The sequence below is a fragment of the Opisthocomus hoazin genome, chromosome 30 (assembly GCF_030867145.1).
Source record: "Opisthocomus hoazin isolate bOpiHoa1 chromosome 30, bOpiHoa1.hap1, whole genome shotgun sequence".
Classification (NCBI taxonomy): domain Eukaryota; kingdom Metazoa; phylum Chordata; class Aves; order Opisthocomiformes; family Opisthocomidae; genus Opisthocomus; species Opisthocomus hoazin.
This window is the reverse complement of record NC_134443.1, coordinates 2,160,008-2,183,529: the sequence shown is the minus strand read 5'-3', so window position 1 is coordinate 2,183,529 and position 23,522 is coordinate 2,160,008. Positions and strand designations below refer to the sequence as shown.

Genomic DNA, 23,522 nt, shown 5'->3' with positions numbered 1-23,522 from the left:
TCTGCCCTGGGGAGGCCCCATCTGCAGTGCTGGGTCCAGTGCTGGGCTCCCCAGTTCAAGAAAGATGAGGAGCTACTGGAGAGAGTCCTGCGCAGGGCTACGAGGATGAGGAGGGGACTGGAGCATCTCTCCTATGAGGAGAGGCTGAGGGAGCTGGGCTTGTTCAGCCTGGAGAAGAGAAGGCTGAGAGGGGACCTTAGAAATGCCGATCAATATCTGCAGGGGGGGGTCAGGAGGATGGGGCCAGGCTCTGTCCAGTGGTGCCCAGCGACAGGACAAGGGGCAATGGGCACAAACTGGAGCAGAGGAAGCTCCAGCTGAACCCGAGGAAGAACTTCTTCCCTCTGAGGGTGCCGGAGCCCTGGGCCAGGCTGCCCAGGGAGGCTGTGGAGTCTCCTTCTCTGGAGATATTCCAACCCCCCTGGCCGCAGTGCTGTGCAGCTGCTCTGGGTGACCCTGCTTGGGCAGGGGGTTGGGCTGAGGGACCCACACAGGTCCCTGCCAACCCCCACCATGCTGGGATGCTGTGACTCCTTTGAAAGCAGGGGCAGCAACTCGCAGGACGGATACGAGCTCCCACCAGCGACCTTCACTTTACTGGACTGCGGGGGTGGTTTGGCTCTGCCATTATTGTTTTTAATTAGGGTTAAAAGGGTTAATTCAACTGCGGAGCTGGCAGAGTTTCTCCCTGATTCTGCAGTGGACCAAGATAACACAGCCAGGCCAGCTGAAGCCCCTCTGCCCTCTCCAGTTTCAGCTCCACCACGTTCCTCACAGGTCTGAGACCTCGCCAGGTACTATCAACTAGTGGGAAAAGCTCTCGGCGTTCAGCCGGCTGCCCACGCCAGGGAAGCAAAGACCACGCGTTCCCACAAGACCGGCCCGCACCGCTCCTCGCTCGGGACGTTACAAAAGCACCGTCTTACTGGGAAGACCTCAGGCTGGCTTGGCTGCGGCTGCTGCACGTGCTGCTCCCCGGACGCTGGGCCGTGGTGCTGTCCTTGCCACTGCGGCCACATCCCCACGCCGTCGGCTGCTCGCGGCGGGAACGGGGCAGGCGTCTGCGCCGCCTCCGTGGCTGTTCGACAGAGAACAAGTCAGCAAACGGTTCCTGGTGAAGGACTGGGGTCTCTACGATCCTTTAACAGGCCTGGGAAGCGCACACAGGTCATTCCATGGCGCCTGCTGGTTACAGGGGAGGATCTCCCCCCCTCCAGGAAAAGCGTCCAAACTGCCCCACGCATTAAGACATTCGTCAACACCCATCTACAGGACAGAACAACAAAGGCAGGGGAGTCCCAGAGGGGTTTGTTTCCTCCCAGTCAGCCTTAAAATGGTTCCAAATTCATCTGCTCCGGAGCCTCATGGTGGGACAGTGGCTAAAGGTGATGAAGGCAGCGTTAGCCAACGCAGGGATTCAGCTGTGCTCTCTGCATTTGGGCATTCCCAACAGACACCAGAAAATGCTGGAGAGCTCTATCCCACCAAGGCTGGATCTGCCAGATGCTCCCAGCTTTCCTCCAAGGGGATTTCGTTCCCACCCCGAGCTCCCCAGCACCCCAAGCCATACTCACTGAAGCCCGTGCCACGGCTGGCAAGGTTCGGGTAAGCAGCCCCCGTCGGCGAAGCCGTAGAACCGGATGCTGCCATGGGGCTGAAGGAGGACGGGGTGCCTTGGAAAGAGCCCATGCTGAAGGAAGGGGGCCGGGTCTTCACCGTCTGGGATGCCACTTGCTGTGAGAGAGCAAGAAACAGGAGAGGAAGAGGAGATGCATTTATTCTGAACCTCATCTTAGCTAGGGTGAGGAGTTGCTGGACTGGCCCCAAAGGAGAAAGCACGCACGCATGCAGCATTGCTCCACCACTCAGCTAGGGAGCCAAAGCAGGCGGATTCGTGACGGGGAGAGGGGTCTGCAACGCAGCGGGGACTCGGGGCCCGCCCTGAGGGTTCAGGCTTTGCTACCTGGGGTGTGAACGCTGGCCGTGTCCCTGGAGCCCAGCTGGTTCCGCTGACCTGAGCTGGGTTGGAGTGGCGTGAAATCTGTGCTAAGATCCGGCCCGCTGACGAGGGCTGCTGCTGAATAATGTTCACAGGAGGTACCATGCTGCTGCTCCTGGAAGGCAGAAGGGGCCCTCTTAGGACACCAGGTATCCCACACGGGACAGAGAGCACCAACAGCATCCGTCCACGTTACTGCTGGGGGAAAACCAGCCCAGAAACGTGGGGTAACTTTGCTGACAGGCCAGAGCCCATCATGCTCCCCTGCTGTGGGCAGAACCGGCAGGAGGTGCTGGGTTTGTCTCCTGGGCTTCAGTGTAAGCCTGTCCAAGAGGCAGAGCGATCCCAGATGAGCTGCAGCAAGCAGCAGAGGAGAGGGCTGTCAGGGAGTCCAGGCAGCAGCGGCGGAGGTGGGGACGAGGGCGAGGACTGGCACGGCAGAGGAGGGGCCGTGCTGGCTGTGCGCAGCCTCAAAGCTCCTGCTCTGACCAGCAGCAAAGCAGCGCCTGGCAGGAGAGCAGGGGTGCAGGAGCCCTTCTCACGCCCACCCCTCAAAGGAACCGATGCCTGGGTGGGCTCCCCCCGTATTTTCTGTGCACGCTGTACAGGAACGCGTTTACGGACAACCACTGCCCTGCAGGGAGAGGCTGGTGCAGCAGGACGCAGAAACAGAACGGGAACAACCGCAGCTCAAGATAAAACTAACACGAGGCCGTCCAAAGCACAGCACAGGAAGCCTCACCTGAAGTTCTCTGCAGGACGCGATGGGGTGAAAGTGTTTCCCTGCGTAAAGAGGGGCTGGTTGGCAGGCACTGTGCTGGCAGGAATGGCTTTGTTCTGGTCTGCGGAGAGAGGCTGATTCACTTTCGGGCTGAGAAAGTCTCAGCAGCAGGAACAGCGACAGAGAACCAGGCGCAAGAGACAAGCCCGTGTGAAGGAAGACTGCTGCGAGCCAAAGCAAACATGGCTGGTCCTTATCCAGACACCGACTCCAGATGGTTTTGTCAAAGCCTGTTTAATTTGATTTCCTCTCCATTTTCTAATAAACTTGCATTAAGGTCCTCTGGGGTTCGAGCATCCACTGCATCAAGCGCTCGGACTAGGAGCCCAGAGAACGGCTCTCTAGGGACAAGCAGGAAGGATCAGGCTAAGGCAGGGCAGTAAGAGCAGAGCAGGAGACATCACCCACTCCCTCCCACACCTCTCCAGCTAAACGCTGGCTGCAGGACAATTCACTGCTGCAACAGCACATCAGCGTAGACAGGAATTATCCACCCAGCCTCAAAATCAGCACTACTCTGCAAGGCCTGGGCTGCCACACCACAGTCACGCCAAGCCTCCGCACCCAGAACTGCTCCGAGTGACTTGGGAAAGAGCAAAGAGCACTGGGGTGGAAGGTGACAGCAGATAAAGACGCGATGTGCCCCAGCCATGCCTCGCAGCCCAGCCCTCCCTACCTGCACCGATACTGCTGTAGATTTCGCTGAACCTCGGGTCCCGCTCCTGACCGAAAAGGCTCTCTGCCTTCTCCAAGGGCTTGCTGTGCTCTGGGCCGGCCGCGCTCACAGGCTGCACGGGAACCTGGGGGCAGGCACAAACGTGAGCTGTGAGTACCCCAAGCACAGGCAGCGGTCTCGCAGCCAGCACGGAGAACGGCCAAGGGCTTTGCAGGCAAAGACCTCGCCCCAAGAGGCCGGGCTGCTCTCTGCACTCCTGGGTACGTCCTCGGGGCAGCGTGGCCGTTGAGGGCTGGCAGCACCAACGTGGGCATGGTGGAGAGCATGCCACGGGGCAGATCAGAATCAAGGAAGCAGATTCAGCCAAACCCACGCCAGAACACCTTCCTCTCCAAACTCTCAGCAGCCTCAAGTCAACCTTACGTGGCCACCTCCAAAGTTCCAGCAAAAGGTAATTTCTATTAACGCAGCACAACGAATGCAAGGAGTAACCAGAACCCCCGCTGATTTACCTGCGAGTGGTCGTACCCAGACAGGCTCTCTCCTCCTGGGACCACTTCCAGCTCTGTCTGTTGTGGTGGCTGCTGCTGCCTAAAATAGAAAGTCTCTGTAACAGGAGAACAGGGGCTGCTCAAAGCGACTGCCAAGGGAACAGACCCTCTGTGGCTACACCAGTGATTCGTTAGCCCAGAGGAGTTCACTGCTGCAGAGAGGAAAGTTTGGGTAGGAAGGCTATGTGAGAGGAGGGCAGAACCAGCAAGAGAGGCACGGTAAAAGGAGCTGAGCACCTCCTGACCTTGAGGGCAGCTGTGCCGTGCCCATCTCCAGCGGAAGGCTGACACTCTGCCCCAGCTGGGGCCTCTGCATGGAGTTTGACAGGGCAGGCCGCGACTCCTGGCTCGAGTTCCTTTAAAGCAAAGAAAGAAAGAAAAAAAAAATGTATTTTAAAGAACCAAATGCAAGCAAGCAGTTGGCTACTGAGCGTAGGACAGCGTGTCTGTCTCAGACAAGACTGGAAGCTTTGCTTTGGCAAAACCTGTTCGAGCAAAGGATCCTTCCACTCAGCTTCCATGGCCTCTGAAAGCGGGGGTGTCATCGAATGTGACGCTAACGGCTGTGAGCCAAAGGGCCCTGCGCCCTCCCGCTCGGCCACTGAGCGGGGCAGCAATCAATAACCCGCGCCAGGAGCACGGCCAGGTCAGCATCATCCTTAAAGCACAAGCAAAGGCTGTAGGAACCAAAACACACCCCAGTGTTTTTCATCCAGCTCTGTGTCAGACACTCCAGAGCTGCAGCCCGCAGAGACCACCAGCAGTTTTAGGTTTTAAGCCCACGATGTTGGTGGAGTTCCTTATGCTTTTCTGTTAACTGTCAGAAGTCAGTTAACATTTAACTCTCACAAGAAAGGAATAAAAATCCAGTATTTTCTCGACAGTTCTTCTGCAAGCTGCTGCTTCAGCAGCACCTGACCTCAAAGACGAAACGATAATACAGATAACCCAGGAAAGACGCCCATCGATAAACTGCACCTCAAACACAACCAGACACGGATTGCTGCTGGTCTGGTCTGAACACACGCAGCGCTTTTAGAAGGCATAGCATGGATGTGGGAATGGATGCGTGTGGAATGAATGAGTTCAAAGAGATACCACTAACACCGGGACAGGAATTAAGCCTGTATCAGATCTGCCTCAGATTTCGGCCCTGCGCTCGGAGCTCTCTAAAGCCAGAGGGGTTTGTCACTGCCCACCTCGCAACACTTTCTCTTCAGAAAGCGTCAGCTGCCAGCTGCAGGAAGGGGGGAAGTGCAACCTGCACTCCAGGACCTTGCTTCACTGCCAACAAACAGAAATCCTGGCTTTTCACCTGCCCACAAGCAACCTAGCCTTCAGTTTGGCTGGCTGGAGAGACTCCACCTGCTGCACCCACCCAGCCTGCAGTTAGGAATCACATGCAGGCACGGGTTTGGGTTTTTTCCTTTATTTCAGTTGCTGCTCTTGTGTTGGGGGCCTGGAGCTCACTCCTGGGAAGAGAGAGCAGCTCCGATCACTCCCGAAGGAGACGCACCAACCCACCAGGATAGTCAAGAGAGGGGAAAGAAGAGAACAGCAGCGACAGCAGCCTCCCCACTGGAGCTTGTTTCTGAATCCAAGGATGAGCTACAGCACTGGAGAAAACAGTTTACTTTCTGCCACCAGCTGCAGAGAGCCCTGCTCCCATGAGCGGGTGCTTTCCAGAGCAGCTGCCCCTCTGGACTGTCACAAGAGCTACGTTCAGAGGCAGCCCTCACTAATATTAGCTCTGAATGCAAGCCCACAGACAGGAGACTTGCTCCAGCAACCAGAGCTAAAAAAGGGCACTGCTGGAGCTGAACTCTGGCAGCTTGCTAAGCCACACAACCGAGACAGCCAAAGGAATTCGATTTCCTGCACTTTGCAGTCCTCTAGTGCCTGCCACAGCCCAGGAAAAGAGCGCTCACGGGACTGCGCCATTTCTGCCGGGCTCGACGGGAAGCTTGGAGAGGGGGAGAGGCCAAAGCTCCCGCGGCTCTGCGCTGCTGGCTGTGCTGGGACAAGATCCCATCGGGTGTGCGCTACCACTGGTGGTTGGCAAGTCATTTCCATGTACATACTTGACGTTGGTGTTGGTACAGATGATGTACTCAATTTCATCCGAGTAGGGGTTCTGGAAGGTAAAGGAGCTGGTTCTCATCCAGAGCCATTCCCGGTTTTTGGATCGGAATCGGAACATGACTGACAGAACCTGGCCTTTTAACTTCACCACCTAAAAAAACGTAATGCCATCAGTAGTACCTGATAAAAGAAGGTGTTGAAGAGCAACTTGCTTCTGAGCACACGCCACCCCCCACTAAAACCTCGCGATGGCCCTTTGCTCGAAGCCTGCAAGACTGGCTTGGCTTTCCCCAACTAAATGGCACTGCTACTACTCCCTTACGCTATCGTGATTGCTGAATGATATTTGGGGGGAATCTAACACCCCCTTTTTGGCTTTCACTGTTGTTATCTCTTTGCACTGGTGAGATGTATGGAAAAGCCTCCAGCAAATGAACCACATGCTGTTGCTTCTGAGTCCCGCTATTTGGACAAATGGACATGAGCAGCTAATTTTGAGTCATGAAAGCACAGGGGCAGCCTTACCTGCCCTGCCACAAGTCCAACGCCCTCAGAAATAAGAGTAACGACAACAGGGCAAGCAAACCACATCCATTTCGAGTTCCGCAGCACTGGGCTGGGCCCTAGAGATGAACCAGTGTTTCAGCCACAGAAGCATGGCATTCGAGTAGGCGCTTTGCAGCCACGTCTCTGGCCCTAAAAGCAGACGGGACTAGCAGCCACAGGATGAATTTGAGAGTTAGACATCAGATGCTTCTGTTTCGTTTTGCACATTTAGTTATGTGACTATATCTGTTTGCCACTGGGCAGAGGAGAAATATCTAAGGTTTATTTTTCTCTTTGTTTTCCAATTAATTTCATTGCTTTGCAAACACCAAGACAGGTTCCGGCCTGAATACCACGCTGCATGCAGAGGGGTAGCTGAGGTGTTTTACCTGCTGAAAGCTGTCTCGCAAAAGCTGTTGGTCTTCCGGGTGGCAGAAATCCACAATGTCTTTCCCCAGAAGTTCCTAATTTTAAAGGAATTGGGACAGAGATCAAGTCAGTCCATCGGGCAGGCAGACTCCCCCTTTCAGGTCTGCGTCAGTAATTCCACTTGGGACAGGTAGCTACTGCTCCCTCCTCACCAAATCCCCGTTACACCAACCAAGCACAGCAACTGGCGTGCTGTGTTTTACAGAGAAGCACAACAGCGGCTGACTAACGTTTGATCTCTTAACTCCACTGGAGGCAAACACGATCTTAATTGACATCAGACAGAATCCAGAGGCACCCACCCCTCCAATGATCAAAGCACTTATTAAAGCACACAGAAAAGCAACTGGTGGAGAAGAAACACACGTCTGGTTTAGGCCCTGGGCATCGTTTTCTCAGATCTGTTAGACAAGCAGAGCCATAATGCAGAAGAGAGGGAGGAGGGGAAAGTAAGCTTGAAGGGCAGATCTTTCTTAGAAAGCTCCTACCATCTCCTCACCTGCGGCTGGTAGCCAACCGTAGCCACACAGCGGTGATCTATGAAGGTGAAAATGCCTTCGGTGTTGTGTCGGGAGATGAACTCTGTTGGCTGACAAACACTGTTCATGTCTGTGCAGTTGGGCGAGCTAGTGACCTGCAAGGCAAGACAGGTACAGCGTTACCCAGTCTTGCGAGAGCTGCCTTCCCTTGACCAGCCAGCCCTGCCGCCGGACTTGTGGCAACCACGGAACACCTTCAGACAACACAGTTTAACTCTGTGGACTTCTAGCACACGGCAACATCAAGCCACCAAGAGATGCTACCCACCTGCAGCCTGCCGATAGCCACGAGGCAAAACTTGCTGCCCTGGCCAGCCTCCGGGTCATCATCAGGCAGTGAAACACCTGAGAGCGGAGTGCCAAAACGTTTCAGTAAGGTTAACACCAGAAAAATTGGTAATTTCAGAGGAAAAAGACATTCACTTCTGACTTCAGTACATCTTTCCACCCTGTTTTGTAATTCATCACCCTTTTCCACGAAGCAATTTAGCAAGCTAAGTTGCCTCCCCCCTCCCTTTTTTCACCAGAAGCATTTAAGCTCTCCAACTTCCAGCACAAGTTACCGTATCACAGTGTAATATTCTTTGCCCCCTCTACCGTATCTCTACTGGCCCCAGACACATTTTGTATCCGCAAAAATTAGTTCAATCCTAAAATAAGAAGCGATAGATACGTTTGGAGAGCATTTGCTGGCACATTCAGTTCACGGAATGGACAATTTCAGGCCGCACGCTCTTACAAACCGGCCACGACCGAACGCTTCAGCCAAGCCGTTACCTGCGGGGGGCCAGGCTTTGATGTAACCCGTGCAGTGCACCACAACGTAGTGAGGTTCGCCGTCTTTTGCCGCTCCCAAGCCATTCCTTGAGGGAGAAAAACAGGCTGGTTGTGCTATAGGTTAAAATGGGTAAGGTCAGGCAAGGTCTCTACTTGTGTAGTAAAAAAAGCTTCCAGGGAACACCTTCAGGGTGAAAAACAAAGAAAGACTTCACATAAATGCAAGAGGTCCAAGAACAGAATAGGCTGGAATCTATTTCAATTTCAAATTAAAAAGGGACAATACACACCAGAGCCCAACAACAGTGTTAAGACCACGTGGTGTTAAACCGGCTTCAAATCCAATCCTGGAACGAAGATTACTCTTCCCCAGGATTATCTTCCTCAGCATTGTGGGACTTTGGTTCCTCTACCTGCAGATCTACCTAAACTCTTCCGTGAGCTTTCGTTCCTCTACCTGCAGATCTACCTAAACTCTTCCGTCAGCTGTACTAGCCTGCCCTGCACAGCTCTCCAGTGTGTCCCCACCACTCTGGCGACAGAGCTGTAGCTCCTTTTGTGCCTACAATGCAGCGTGCTTGCCCGTAACTCCTGTATTCCTTACCTGCAGCGATTCCTCATAAAGCTGAGACGATTTACAGAGACTGGATCCACCGAGCCGTTGCCACACCTGCACCAGAATCAGAAATGCAAGGGGAAAGGCTTTTACATTTCTTGGTCAACATCAAAACAATCCGACAATCTCGAATAAGAGGAATCACTCCACAAATGGGGACGAAGCTTTGACTCTCCTCCACACAAGTGAAAAGCCCTCATTCCACAGGTTTCAAGAAGGGGGCTGACACACAGGGTCAGAACAAATTGTTACTTGAAACTGGATCTTCTACAACAGTCTTGAGGCGCTCTCAGCGCAGCGGCAAAGAAAGTCTCAAGAACTTGACTCCTAGTCCTGTGTGGAAAGCTCAGCCATGCTACATCTTGTCTACGTCAGAATGAGCAAAAAGAGCTGGAATAAAAGCACGATGGGGCCAGGGAGCAACTCCAGCTTCAGGCTCAAATTAGATTTCCCCGAGGACTCTCCCCATTACCTCATTCGGCAGATGAAAGATCTCCGTGAACCCATACACATCCTCATGGACTGCTGGCCTTCCTTCTTGACAGTCCCCGTCTTCAAATCTAGGATACGACCTAAAGGAAGAAGCAAAAACCAGATGCTGCTGCCACACGAGTCCCTTCACCAACGCAGGCACCAGGTAACAGGCGAGGAAACTGGCAAGACACAAGCGTCACCGATGGTACCTTTAGATGCATTCTCAGGGGGGGCTGCAGGATCCTTGTTAGAAAGGCACCAGGGTTTGGTTCCTTCTACAAAGGGAAGGTTTCAATCCAAGTCCTCTGCAGGCTTTCACGCCGCCCGCCCCCACCACTCCCTCCCCAGGCTGCTCTACCTGTCAGTGTGCTCTCCGACGTGGAGAGCTGCTCCCTCAGCTTGCCCACGTCGTCCGGGTGCACCTGGTCGTACAGCGTGCTGCCAAACCACTCCGACTGCGGCTGGTTCAGGACGGGAGTCACAGAGTCGGAGACATAGACCACCCTCCCGGTCTCGCAGGACACTATGAACAGAAAGCCGTCGGCTGCCTCCAGGATCAGGTGTTTGAGTTCCTGCATTCACAGACAGACAGACAGACACGCTGTTAACTCCAGAGCCAAGCAGCTGATGTCCTTTAAACCCACCCTGGGCGCCTATCTCCCTCCACCCACAGTTTAATTCCCCCCCGTGATTGCAGTACTCCCCACAAAGCAGCATCAAGCCAAGACCTGGTCAGTGAGAAAGGAGGGTTTGTAGGTGCCGTCAGTGGAGGTATTGCCTGTGCCACGCAGGGACTTCATGTGAGACACAGCCATGCGCAAGATGGTGAGCTTGTCTGGTTTGCGGGCCAGGGCACTGCAGGTGGGCACCATATCAGACAGCTCTGTGATGTAGGCGGTCATCTTGTTCCTTCGCCTACGTTCAATCTCGCTGTGATTTTCCCTGCAAAAGGCCAGGGAGGAGAGGAGGAAGACGAAGTTACCAACGGGCCAGCAGCCTCAGCCATTTCCCCAGGTCAACGCTTCCACAAGGCCAGAGTGCAAAACACAGAGATGCATCAGGGTCGTCAGGAGTTAGGAGGACTACAAGCGCCTCACATGCTGCGCGTGCACAGAGGAACGCAGGAACAAGTGCAAGGAGGAGAGTCTACAGTTGGGCCTTCTTTGCTGCGGACAAGTGCCTTGCTTTAAATCACATTGGCTCCCTGGCATCTGGTGCAGGCAACGAGCTAGGCTAAGCTATTTCAGCAGCAAAAGACGCTTCCCCATCACTTCCACAACACTGCAGCAAGCCAAAGGACTTGTTCATTTACTGGGGCCTCTGCTCTCAAAGCGGGGCTCACCTCTCTGCTGAGCGAATGTGCTTGTAAACAGCGCTGGACAGAGACTAGGACTCATCCCACCTGCTGCCCGAGGATGAATCAAATCCCCTCCACCACCACCTTTCAGACACCCCTGTGTCTCCACCAACCATACAAGGAGGCCAGGGCTGCAGCTAAGACTTGGGCACCTAAACTGCAACAGATGAGTCGAGTCTCGCCTTGCAGTGCCTTTCTTGGAGACACTCCCCAGCTACACCGAGAGCCTTGTACAACGTCAGGGCAGGAGGGAGAGCCCCAGAGCAGATTCAGCCCCGACTGCCGGGTACACAGCGGGGTGGTGCGCACAGAGCTCTAAAGAGGCACCGCAACAAACGCTGCCCACTCGGAGTCCTTACAGAGGTTCTTCACGTGCCTTTTGCAAGTCTGCTCACAAGGCACAGTCCCCAGGCGATCCCAGAGACCAGAACACACCCTCCAGACTTGGCTCTTTTAACCCAGTATGTGCAGTTTAACTGGGTTACTAAGGTGGGTTTGAAAAACAGAACTTCAAAGCCAGGTTTCCTATACAGAAGGATGGACCAGATGCAAGGAAGCACATGGTAAGAAATGAAATGAGAAAGTGTTGGAAGGGACATAGACAGGCAAGTGAACTAAAGAGGATAAATACAAGAATGAAGCCTTTATCACTACCAGGCGTGCGCAGTCATTCAATGACCTTGCTCCTTGCTGCAAAAGACTAATAGTCAGGAAACAAAGTGCTTCAGTTATTACACTCACCTTTAATTCAGTTTCTCCAAACTCACACACTCAAGTGTGAAAATGAAGCTACCCCCACAACAAGGCCACAGACATTTTATCCACCCCACTGCCAAATATTCTTTACTACAGGCTCTTGCATGACAGCAACAACTGGCTGTGGGGACAGAGGAAAGGGTCGCTGCTTCGTGGGGCGAAATCCCTGCACCGCACTGCTGCCGGCTGTACTCGCAGGCCCCACCTCCAGGGCTTCCTTATCTCCTCAAATATTTAAGCTATGCAATTCTGCAGTTAGGAAAGGCTGTGTTTGGGGGTTATTTTTTGTTTTAAAGCCAGCCAGCAGGCAATAAACTGACCAGAACTGGGGCAGTCTCAGCACCCAAGACTCTTTTCAGTCCTGCGCATTGCTTAAGAACGAGTCTAGGGCGGAACAGACCAAAGTTACAGGGTAAGTTTGCAAATGAAGCCATTCTTCACCAATTAACCAACCCTCAGCTCTGCAGCAGTAACGAGCTGTGGGTGGCAAGCAACAGAAGCCTTGATGGCGATTTAGGCAGCGTTCATTTTTGCAGCTGAAAACGGGGAAGGGCACGCTCAGAGCTGGTGTCTTCCTGCTGGAGAATCGCCGTCCCGGCAGCGCACCGTCCCAGCCGGCGGCAGCTGCGCGCACACGCTCGCAGGCCACGCTTCTGCATGAACGCTGCAGCATTCAAGATGACGGCTTCGGTCATTTCAGCCACAGTCCCTCATTAATTACAAACAGGAACTCGGGGGAAAAAAAAATATCCTGCCTTCAGTGAGCCTGCATCACTGTAATGCACAGGACACCATCCTGCCGAGGAGGTTTTAAGAAGAAAACTGAACTCATGCACTTTTTATCGTCTGTTTTGATAGCACACCAGCATTCCTGTGACAAAACCTTACCAAGGCGAGAACAGGCCATTTGGCACCTTGATCCCGCACAAGAGAAACTGTGTTTAGCACGGGTTAGCAAAGCTCCAGCACTCGGTGAAAGCAATGGCCCAACCACGCTCTACCCTGCGGTCTTCGGCAAACAAATCCTGTTCTGTGTTCCCCAAGGACATTCTCACAAGGGGACTGAACGCCTCTCCCCTCCTAACTCCAATCACACAGCGATTTCCAGAAGTCTGTTCAGTTTCAAGTCCTCTACTGCAGCAGATGAGGGGAAGGAGGGGGGAAAAAAGAGAAAGGACACCTAGAGAAACATTAAGGAAAGGAAATACTCTGCTTGTCCATGCTTGAAATCTCCGTTCTCCTACCTGGCAAGTCTCTCCTTATCCGCTGAACTCTGTTCATCATCAGACCTAAAAATAAAATCAGCGATCTAAGCTAAAATGGAAAAAGTTTAAAGAAATGAAAAATGGGAAGATGTAGTAGGAAACCCAGCCTACCGACACGCCTGTTTTGCAGAGGAGCAATTCCGTAAAACAAAGCAGCCGTTAGTCTGCAGCGTTACATGTTGAGCGGGTGCCCGCTACCCGCCCTGCTCGGAAGCCTTCAGAGCTTACCACGACTGCAAAGCGGGCGAGGGGCAGCGCTGCCTTACACACCACCGAGGCGCAGATTGTTCTGTGCAACATTCAGAGGCCACTGGCAGAGCTAGGAATTAGAGTCCCAGTCACATTAAACTACTCTGTCTTTAAAAGTAAAAAACCTGAAAACAACAGCCTCTTTGATAGCATGAACAGATCAGAAAAGCAGGGAAAAAAAACCCAAAATTCACCAACGGGACAGATTCACAGCTAACACCACTTTCGCAGCGCTGCTCAGGACACCACAGTGGAGACAGTTACACGACCAACAGCACACAGCGATGTCACGCACGTCACCCACACAGGGCACAGCCGACCCCACCAACCTGCACGCACTTTGCTTTCAGGGCAGAGGAATCTGCAAACCTAGTTTTACAGCGGCTGATGGTTTAAGTTTTCCTCCTTGAGGTGCAGCTGCCTTGGAAAACAAATAACCCCCCAAAAGCTACCGCCAGGAAAGGAGAAGGTACCACACGTGCCCAGTAAGGCAGGCAGGCAGTCTCAGGGGCTGAGCATCTAGAGCACACGCCGTGGATTTATGGAGGACAGGAGGTGTTTGTAGCATTGCTCAGCTGTGGTACCCTTCCGCTTCAAACAGGTTTTAGCACAGTACTCAGAAGTACTCCTGTCCACTTCCACGCTCTGTTTTGTGTCTCATCATCTGAGGAGGGAAGAACACGCTGGAAAGTGAGGGCTGCCAGAGCTGAGGAGCACAACACGAGGAGCCCCGAACAGCTCTGCGAGCTGCGGGCAGGCCGAGGGGCACAGACGCGGAGGGGAGCTGTGCCACGCTGCGCTCGCGGCCGCACTGGGGGCCGCAGCACGCTAACCCTGACAACTGTCACCGCTCTTCACCTCCTGCTGCCGTCCTTGCCGTGTCAGCCAGGAACGGCCAGCGATAATACCTACGTTTGAGCACGCAGGTACTGCTGACGGCCCACCAGAGGCAGAAGCTCTGGGCCTTTGCAATTCAGAAGTGACATTCAGTGCTTTGTTTCTCTGTTTATTCCTTCCTCGCCTGCCAGGTGTGTATTAACAGGGTCACAGGCAGCCGGGATCCCACCCCAGACATGGCACCGCACAGCGACGGAGCAGAATTTTTAACTTGAAGGGCCATGAAGCTGCTCAGCACTGCAACGCTTGCCTACAGCACGTGCTTTTTCGGTATTCTGCATTACCTTAGCACTGAAATGCATTATGAGGTCTGCTGCACCTTCAGCTCCCAGAGCTTATGACTCGCACTAGGGAACAAAGTTATTCGACGTGGGCTGGCAAGCACATTTCTAATCTGCTCGACCTCAGAACAAGTCAAGTCGTTTAAAGAGCTGGAGAACCCCAGCTTAGAAGTCCCTACTAACCCTCTGGCAGACGACAGCAATCTGAAATTGTGGCCTTGCAATTCTTCCCTCTCTGCCTTGAGACTCTGGCACAGGTTTATAGCTCTGGCTGAAACATCACAGGACAGACATTTTGCAAAGCCTTTACTTCTAGACCACTGGATTCAGTGCATGACTTCTGTGAAATCACCGGGGAAGGCCCCTGCACCCAACACCATCCCTGATCTGCCCTGCTGACCCTCAGGCTCCTTGCGCAACACGCTGGGCAGCCCTTTCCCCAGTGTCCTCAATCACTTGAATTTTAACTCCAACTTCAGGAACTGCTGAAGTCAGACCCCTCCTTCAGACGAGCTGCTAAGCATAGTGCCTTGGCCATTATTCTGTATTTGCTCATTTTACCTCTCAGCAAGGCACGACATGATGTGCCTTCGCGCTGAGGGGATGCCCTGCACTTTACACCACTTGGAATACACACAAAAGAACCTCACTTTGGGAAAAACTTCATACATCAACACAAAATAAACCCATGAAATATTTAGATTGAGTACCATGGGCTTCGGAGGGCTGTAAAAATACCCTGAGGTCAGTCCCAGTACTAGATGGTACAGAGCAACTCTGAGACACCAACACGTCGACCATCAGAGCCAAAATATCGCCTGTGATGTTACTGCACACTCCGATCTCTGGGACATCCCCCATTTACAGCGGAAGCTTCTGCCTGACTCCCCACACAACACACAAACCACAACATCTGCCAGGAAATAAGCACGAAACTTGTATCTGAGCAGGAGAAAAGAAGCAGAGTCCGAGGCAGCAGCTGAAAGAAATGTTGAAAAAGAAGAACACAATTTCTCCCCACCCATAACAAACTGGTCCACAAAACATCAAGGGAAGAGTCTGGACCCTCTGGCGCACCTTCCTTCAAAGGGAGAAATCTAACCGCTAGCGAGAATGCAGGATCTCTCTTACATTAAGGTGGTTTGGCACCAAAAGTTTCAAAACTGCATTGAGCAGATTCTTACCTGGCAAATCTCTCTTTATCATTTGGCATCGGGTCATCATCACACCTGGGAGAAGAGGGAGAGGAAGCAGAGTTCGTAAAGCGTTTACACTTACTTCTTTCCCAAGGACACTGGGAGAAGAACGAGGTTTAATAAATCACACAAAAAAGGCCTGGTGTTAAAAAGGCAAACTCTGCTGTGCGTAGGCAATCCAGAACCATACTCTCCATTTATCTGGTTAAAAGACTACAGTTTAATTATATTTATCACCTTGACAACATCCACCACTTCACGTTCCTATCAAAGACAACGGCATCACACTCTGTAATTTAAGCACAACCACACAGACAGAGGTTAAACCGCACTTTGAAGACACCGCCAGCCCCATCAGGACCCTCACCCACAGGATCTCAGCAGGCAAAGCCTATGTTCACCAGGCCCATCACCACCTCAAAGCCACTCCGCGGTCAGCTTTTCAAGGCTGTAACATTCGGACTCCCAGTCTCGTTAGAGCTGTCCAACCCTAAACCATGTAGCGAGACTACAAATAAACAACACAAGGCCTTCCAACTCTGCTTGCCAGATGGATCACGAGAGGAGATACTTGCAGCCTCACCAGTTCCTCGGGAGCAAGGACGTCTCTGTTGCTGAAGCATCCTTACAACAGATGAGAATTAAGGAACACGTGTCTGAGGCACTAACAAAAGCTCAGCACCACGCTGCCGTGCCGATAAGCTATCCGGCAGAAGATTTATCTCCACAATCACCAGGGCTCGGCCAGCAGCAGCACGCCTATTGCTGTGCTGGAATCACCAGCGGATTGCTGGAAGCGTTCATGGGAACTATCTGATCTTTTGAGATGCCAGTATCGAACGCAGCAACGTCATCGCGGAGTTCGGCCACACCGCTGCAACCCAGGGCTTGCAGGGCTCCCTTCTTCAGCCTCATCTCGCTACGGGGCCTGCCAGGGAGACCTGGGATGGAGACTGTGTCCAAAGCCATAACGGGACTCCCTCCCAGCGTGGGCCCCTCGGCGGGCTCACAGGCCCCACGTGCACAGCAGCTTTGCTGTGGCATCAGCTGCAAGGACGGAGGAATACTGCTGACTAGGAGAAAGGGAAGAGTTTGAGAAGCAGAGCACTGCCTCCTTCAGCCTCCCCCCACTTCCCTCTGCGCTGCTGAGAGGAAAAGCCACCGGAGCAGCAAGCTCCTGCTCCAGGGGAAATGCAGACACACCTAGACCACACAACAGGAACTTCTGGGTGCAAGATTCTCCCTCACCTGAGGAATTTACTGTTCCCTTCTCCATCATCATCAAAATCAAGCCTGAAAAACAGAAGCAAGAAGATAATTACTAACCAAGTGGTTTCTTCTTTAGAGGTTGCTTTTCAGTCTGTCCCTACAGGGATGCAGGTGATTCTGGAAAGGAAGATTAAAAAAATCCCAGGGGCTAACGTGAAACAACCCAAAAGGTCTAGAAGTGGACTTCCTTCACATGTCTATCAAAAACAGAGCAAGGAAACAGTGCAAAAGAGAGAAAGCCCACTTGGAGCACCACAACCTCCTGTTCCAAAAGCTCTGGATCTCATAGCAACGATCTGAAGCCCGACTGGCTGCCTCAGCTGCTGCTCAAGGGACCGACCAACAGCCTATAAATGGAGCGCTCCCAACTCAGACGCTTGGATCGGTTGTGTTCAAAAAGAAAAAAAAAAAAGAGGAGGGCAAAATACTTCAAGAGTTAAAGTTCAGTCTGATGACCTGCATCGGTAGTGCCCGTAGTTCAGTGGCAGACGACGTCACTGTGTTTGTTCTAACAGGGTCAAAAAGCCATTTCCAACAAGGGTACGTGGGAGGACGGAGGCAAGGCTTTTCGCTGCGCTCCCTTTCAGGACGGAAAACTGGCGTGTAGATGCCGCAGAGCAGCATGCGTGTTTGCAAATGAAGTGCGAGGAACACGCAGCAGACAGCCTGGGAGGAGCTGCAGGGAGTGGGAGCATCAGCAAATGGAGCTGAAGGAAAGGGCCTGAGTGACTGGGGGGGGGCAGGGAGAGATTTTAATTAGCTTGAAAATTAAGAGGAAATTTCTTGTGCCAGGAATTTAAGAGAAGCCACTCAATACCCTTTTAATTTGCAAAGGCATCTTCAGCAAACAAAAAGCCTACCACAAGCACACTGCAGCTTCCCCCCGCCCTCTCCCAGCGCGGGCACAGTTGCGAAGGTTTGAGTAAGGCCCCAGTATTCACGTTCTCTGTTCCTCTCCCTCTCTCACACCAAACGGCTCGTCCCGCGGCTGCAGGGACTCCTGTTCCCGGCCTCGGGGAGCAACCCTCTTCTCCTGCGAGGTGCAACTCAACTTTTCAATCCTCTCTTTTTATATGCAGTACAGAACCGGGCTTTCATGCGTGTGATGGGCGTAAAGCATACCACTGCACAGTAAAGGGACCGGACACAGCGCGCCTGAAGGAACCAGCAACTTCTTTGCTTAGAAGTAGACAAGTTTCCTCATCACAAGAGAACAATGCTTCCTCAAAAATACACTTCACACACCCCCCCTCCCCAAAAAAGCAAAAGCCACACTGCACACACTCACCCGGGACGCCTCTTGTTGGCTCTCTGAACGATGGCTCCTCCAGCCTGCGCACCCGGTCCGGGGTTCCCGGAGCTGACGGCTGCACCCAGCGAGGAAACATCTGATGCCATTTCTAAAGAGGAGAGTGGAAAAGAAGAGAATAAACCAGTACCACGCCAAACCGCCCTTTAGTTCAGAGGGTGGAGTACCCTCCACATACAGCTCCCATTAGCAGCGACCGCGTTTCAGCATCTGCTGTGGATCGACTCTGCAGTGTGTGCTTCCAGGCCTCTCATCTGCTGCCTCTCCAGAGCCCGCACCGAGGGTCCGTTCCAAGCTCGGAGCACACGCTGGTTTCACAAGCTCCAAAGCTTAGATGGCTGAACTGAGAGATGTGGTCTCCTCTGAGACAGAGGAGGAGCCTGCTGGGACCGTGGGCAGGGGCTGGGCCCACGCTCCTACGCAGCAGGGCAGGAGAGGAGCTGCCTAATCACACCGCCGCCGCCCCTCGGAGGGGGCTTAGTCCCCAGTCTGAGCTGGGATCAACCAAGACGCTTTTCAGGCACCTGGAAAGCCACGGTCTCTCAGACAGCCGTTTCTCTTCTCCAGCGGTACCGACCTGCGGGCACCACAGGCACGATTCCCAGTCTCTGCCTGCGCCCCTCCGCAACCGGCCACGCACCCAGCGCAACAGAACGTCACTGCGGGGAAGAACCGAGCCTACCTCCATCGAGCACGATGGCAGCCTTGCTTGGAGCTAAAAACCTTGGGTTTTACGTGTAGAAAAGTTGCATAAGCAGAAGGGAACCCCATCAATGCTTTTTAAGGATGACACAGGCAGGTAATGCTCTCCAGAAGTGTGGAACTGGTGAGACCATGCCACCCAGCGCTGCAGTCCTGCTTCTGTGAGAGGTTCCACGTGGATACAACAGTTGAAAAAATAAAAAGTCTACTTTAAGACATGAAAATAAGCCCTTTCTGGCATATGGGGGCATCTCCCTACTCCCAGGTGCTGAGGAGCACAGACAACAGGCTCTGTAGCTGTTCAAAGCTTGCTCAGCACGGCTTAAACTGAGACCATGTCATAACATCGCCACGAGAGCCGCATTCAACGTTCTTCTACGTTAACACGGTCTGACCTGCACCAGAACCAGAGTTTTTAAACAGGTTCTAAGGCATTTTTTCATGTTTCTGAGTAAGTCAGCTCTGTACTGGTTTTAATGGTTACAGGTTTTTAAGTTTCCTGCTACCCAACTGCTAGCCTGCAACCCAAACAGTTCCTCCAGCCAGAGAATCTCCACCGCAATCTTTGCAAACCAAGCTGCGCGGAGTGCCTTGAAGGTAGAAAACCACTTCTGTTTTATCAAAGTGGAGGGGACCAAAAAAACCAAATCCAACAACACACACAAAAAAGCCTATTGCTGGGGTTCCCAAACCACAGCGAAGTGGTACCGGACCCCGAGAGCTGCTTACGCACCAACTGCTGCCAGAACTGGCGGGACGAAGCACAGAATCGAAGGCAGGTTTAACAAACGCGGCCACAAATCCGGGCTCAGGCAGCGAGGCCGCCAAATCTTGGCTTGGCCAAGACCACAAGGTTGTTGCTGGACAAGTAACGGAGAGCTCTGCCACAGCAAGCTTCTGTGCAGCAGTGCCCATTTTCACTTCTCACCTCATCAAACATCACACTCAGCCGTTTGTATTCCGCACACAACAACGGGGAAGGGAAAAAAAAAAAAAATCTGTTTTCAACACCTTAGGTACATCTGGGTTTAACGAGTATTTTTACAGTTCCTGAAGTCCGACTGCGATCCAGCAGCAGTTCAATCTCAGCAGCACTGACAGTGGTTCGCTGGCTGCTACGAGCGGAGCTGTGCAGCAGCCCGGCCACCTCCGCGGCGTGGCTGGGCCACAGCTGGCTCGCAGTGACCGCTCCAGCTCTCAGCAAACATGCCAAAACTCCTGCTGGTTCTTGCCCCCCCAAAAAAACAAAGAATCAAAAAAAAAAAACAACGAATGAAAACTGTCCTGTACCACAGTATTATTTGCTAGCCTCTGCTACTCCCTCTCCCTGCCCAGTTTGTGTTCCTCCAAGCAGCTGGCACTGCTGAAGAAGTTTCTCCCTCCCCAGTCCACAGCATGTCCCCGGGGTGACCAAAACACGGAATAAGCACCCAGCCCAGCGCTCGGCAGCTGAAGGGGCCAACAACCCCCGTCCCGAACACCGGCGTGAGCGAGCACGCCCAGTTTCTACACTCACTACAGCAATAAAACACGAGGCTCCTCAGAAGCTTCCAAAAAAACCGGAGAACAAAGAATCGGGTACGGACAGCGACCTTCCCCAGACAGCAGCCTACCTGCGGTTAGCGTAGCGAGTACCTGCAGGCCCTGCCAGGACACCGGGCGCTGCCTGAGGAAGGCAAGCCAGCCGACGTGATGCGTTTAGAATCAACGGAGGTCGGCCTTCCGCACGCTCCATCCTCCACGCTGGCACCACCGACCTTCCCATCTCCTCCCCACTCGATCTCAGAGCGCTTGGACCCCTCCGTGCTCCTTCCCTCACGGCTAAGTGAAGGCCCAAGGTGCAGACAGGGCTGATGGCAAAGCTCTTTGTTCAGTGGAGCATGGCCCCAGTGAAAGCACATCGGGTGCCAAGGTTTATTCCTCCGCCCCAGGGAGCCCGCAGCTGTTCAGCACACATATTTAAATGCCACGATCTGAACAGAAATGAAGTTTCTGGAGCACAGCAGATAATCATTTTATGAAGGAGAAAGGAATTTCCGCTTTCGGGCAGGGGAAGGAAGTGACACTGCGCTGTTCCTCTGCAAATCAACTTTTAAACAGGGTTGAGGGGGAGGGAGGGCATCTTTGTTTTTGAAGGCCTCATCTGAGCCTCTGCTGTTTCTCAGGAGCCTCCTGCGTGGACTAGCACCTCCCAGCAGCATCGCTCGACGGAACCACTCTGCCTCGTGCTTCAGCTTCACCTCGGAAACATTTGCCCCTCGTGGTACAACGTGCCCTTTCACAAGTGGAAGAAAATAAAATATCTTGAGAGTTGGTAACATGAAATGGAAATATTTGGCTCTGCATACCGAGGGAGAGCATCAAATGGTTACGTGCTCTTTCACATGACCCCCTGGCCTCTCTACCACATCCTCACCCCAAAACCAGGGAGCGCACGGGGCAGGCGGGTGGGAAGAGGTCTCCCTTCTTCACCCTGCAGTATTTCCAGGAGACTCGCACTAAGGCAAAGCTCCCTTCAGAACCCCCGTTCTCCCCCAGTCCCCGCGCAGGCCGCACAGCAGGATCATGCCGAGGTCAGCGCGGACCTGATGGAAGCCGCCTACCACTGCAAGCTCCAGCAGCTTGGCCACGACGGCCGGGCAGGGGCGAGGGTGTCCCCAGCGCAGGCGCTCTCGGGCCATCCACCGGCCCGGGTGCCCACGGTGAGCAGAGCGGGCACTGCACAGAAACCCCCCCACCGCTGCCCCGGAGAGCCCCCGGCTCCCAGCGCAAAGGCAAGACGCGAGTATCGCAGGCAACCCGAGCCCAAGGCGCTGCTCGTGGAGGCAACCGATTCCGAGACAGCCTGGTGCATCAGAACCTGTGAAACACCAGTTCACAACTTCGAGCTCCGGTCACCGGGGCAGCTGCTGATCAGATGTTCACAGCAGGAGCGAGCAGTTCCCAGCTATCAGGCTGCTTCGCTCTGACTCAACACGCTGACACCTGAGGCAGCGAGCACAACTGCGCCAAAATGACAACAGAATCACAGAATCACAGAATGGTCGGGGTTGGCAGGGCCCTCCATGGGTCCCCCAGCCCAACCCCCTGCCCAAGCAGGGTCACCCAGAGCAGGCTGCACAGCACCGCGGCCAGGGGGGTTGGAATATCTCCAGAGAAGGAGACTCCACAGCCTCCCTGGGCAGCCTGGGCCAGGGCTCCGGCACCCTCAGAGGGAAGAAGTTCTTCCTCGGGTTCAGCTGGAGCTTCCTCTGCTTCAGTTTGTGCCCGTTGCCCCTTGTCCTGTCGCTGGCCACCACTGGAAAGAGCTTGGCCCCATCCTCCTGACCCCCACCCTGCAGATATTTGTAGGCATTTATAAGGTCCCCTCGCAGCCTTCTCTTCTCCAGGCTGAACAAGCTCAGCTCCCTCAGCCTCTCCTCGTAGGAGAGATGCTCCAGTCCCCTCCTCATCCTCGTAGCCCTCTGCTGGACTCTCTCCAGTAGCTCTTCATCTTTCTTGAACTGGGGAGCCCAGAACTGGACACAGCACTGCAGATGGGGCCTCACCAGGGCAGTGTAGAGGGGAAGGAGAACCTCCCTCGTCCTGCTGGCCACACTCTTCTTGATGCACCCCAGGATCCCACTGGCTTTCTTGGCACCCAGGGCACACTGCTGGCTCATGGTTAACCTGTCGTCCACCAGGACGCCCAGGTCCCTCTCCACAGAGCTGCTCTCCAGCAGGTCCGCCCCAAGCCTGTACTGGTGCATGAGGTTGTTCCTCCCCAGGTGCAGGACCCTGCATTTGCCTTTGTTGAACCTCATCAGGTTCCTCTCTGCCCAGCTTTGCAGCCTATCCAGCTCACGCTGAGGCAGTGAAGATATTCCTTGGACACAAGCTTCTTCAAAAATCAGACATGTCACCAGACGCTGATCTCTCTCAGGGCGGGGGGGGTTCGTAGAGTCACTGCCCCAGCAGGCAACGTCCTTGTTCGGTCTCTGCCCCAGCCCTTTCCAGAACCAATCCCCGCTTGCCTTTCACATGTGTTCAATCTAATTAAGGCCAGAAGAGATAAGCAGAGGCAGCGTGGAGAAATTACAGAACTGCATTTGTAACTGAATATAAATCTGCAAGCGCAGCTCAGCCAACAGGTCGACCCAGAATAGAATAGGCTGGAAGACTGCAAAGGGAACCTCATCTCGAGAGCCAGGCTTGGGGAAAGGCTCTGTGGCAACTGCTGGCATCTCAGCAGTGAAAGAGCTCCAGAAATCCGGTCACAGAAAATATTCCAAACTGTGATTTACGCGATGGGCCTGCCGTAGCTCTTAAGTGCATTTTTATTGTACCACTTAGGCTACTACAGCCAGGCACGGCACGAAGCACAGTGAAAACGGCAGCTCCTGCTGCGGAGCTTTAGCACACGGCTGTTCAGCAGGCTCCGTCCCAGCCAGCACATTTTAGCGTAGCAAGGTTCAGTTCAAACGTCACCGTGCTCCCCAAAAAGCCACGGCAGCTTTGAGCAGGTCTGGGGGCAGGTGGCAGCTGCCGAGGCAACCAGCCTACTCCTTCAGCCAACGCCTGCATTTCCCTCGCAGCTCTCAGGCTTCGGGCTGAGCAGCACACACGGCTCTGTATCTACAAAGTGTCTCAATTTCTGTGTCTCAGGTACCTTACAGAGATTCATTTTTTTAAGTAGGGGGGGGGGGGGGGGGTTTGTTGTTTGAACTTCCCATGCAATGCCAGCTCAGCACTTTCACCTCCACAGGAACCTCCTCTGAGAAACATTACAGAA

General features: G+C 53.6%; 1 protein-coding gene across 12 annotated transcripts in view; it reads right to left on the bottom strand.

The window, feature by feature from the left end:
• The window catches only part of ARNT (aryl hydrocarbon receptor nuclear translocator), a 29,281-nt gene that overhangs the window by 2,908 nt on the left and 2,851 nt on the right, over positions 1–23,522 (bottom strand). Inside the window, exons 2-22 of one of the 12 annotated variants that reach the window (XM_075445114.1) lie at positions 18,029–18,140; positions 16,720–16,764; positions 15,460–15,504; positions 12,828–12,872; positions 10,199–10,412; positions 9,829–10,042; positions 9,680–9,745; positions 9,469–9,568; positions 8,985–9,050; positions 8,381–8,466; positions 7,872–7,948; positions 7,564–7,698; positions 7,025–7,099; positions 6,089–6,240; positions 4,253–4,363; positions 3,969–4,047; positions 3,457–3,580; positions 2,742–2,841; positions 1,964–2,114; positions 1,575–1,734; positions 927–1,078 (exon numbers count right to left, since the gene is read on the bottom strand). In XM_075445114.1, coding sequence (XP_075301229.1) covers positions 927–1,078; positions 1,575–1,734; positions 1,964–2,114; positions 2,742–2,841; positions 3,457–3,580; positions 3,969–4,047; positions 4,253–4,363; positions 6,089–6,240; positions 7,025–7,099; positions 7,564–7,698; positions 7,872–7,948; positions 8,381–8,466; positions 8,985–9,050; positions 9,469–9,568; positions 9,680–9,745; positions 9,829–10,042; positions 10,199–10,412; positions 12,828–12,872; positions 15,460–15,504; positions 16,720–16,764; positions 18,029–18,140 — 2,309 coding nt within the window. Of the gene's footprint in view, positions 1–926; positions 1,079–1,574; positions 1,735–1,963; positions 2,115–2,741; positions 2,842–3,456; positions 3,581–3,968; positions 4,048–4,252; positions 4,364–6,088; positions 6,241–7,024; positions 7,100–7,563; positions 7,699–7,871; positions 7,949–8,380; positions 8,467–8,984; positions 9,051–9,468; positions 9,569–9,679; positions 9,746–9,828; positions 10,043–10,198; positions 10,413–12,827; positions 12,873–15,459; positions 15,505–16,719; positions 16,765–18,028; positions 18,141–23,522 lie in introns of those variants that run through there. The other 11 variants (XM_075445118.1, XM_075445121.1, XM_075445115.1 and 8 more) reach the window with 11 other exon arrangements.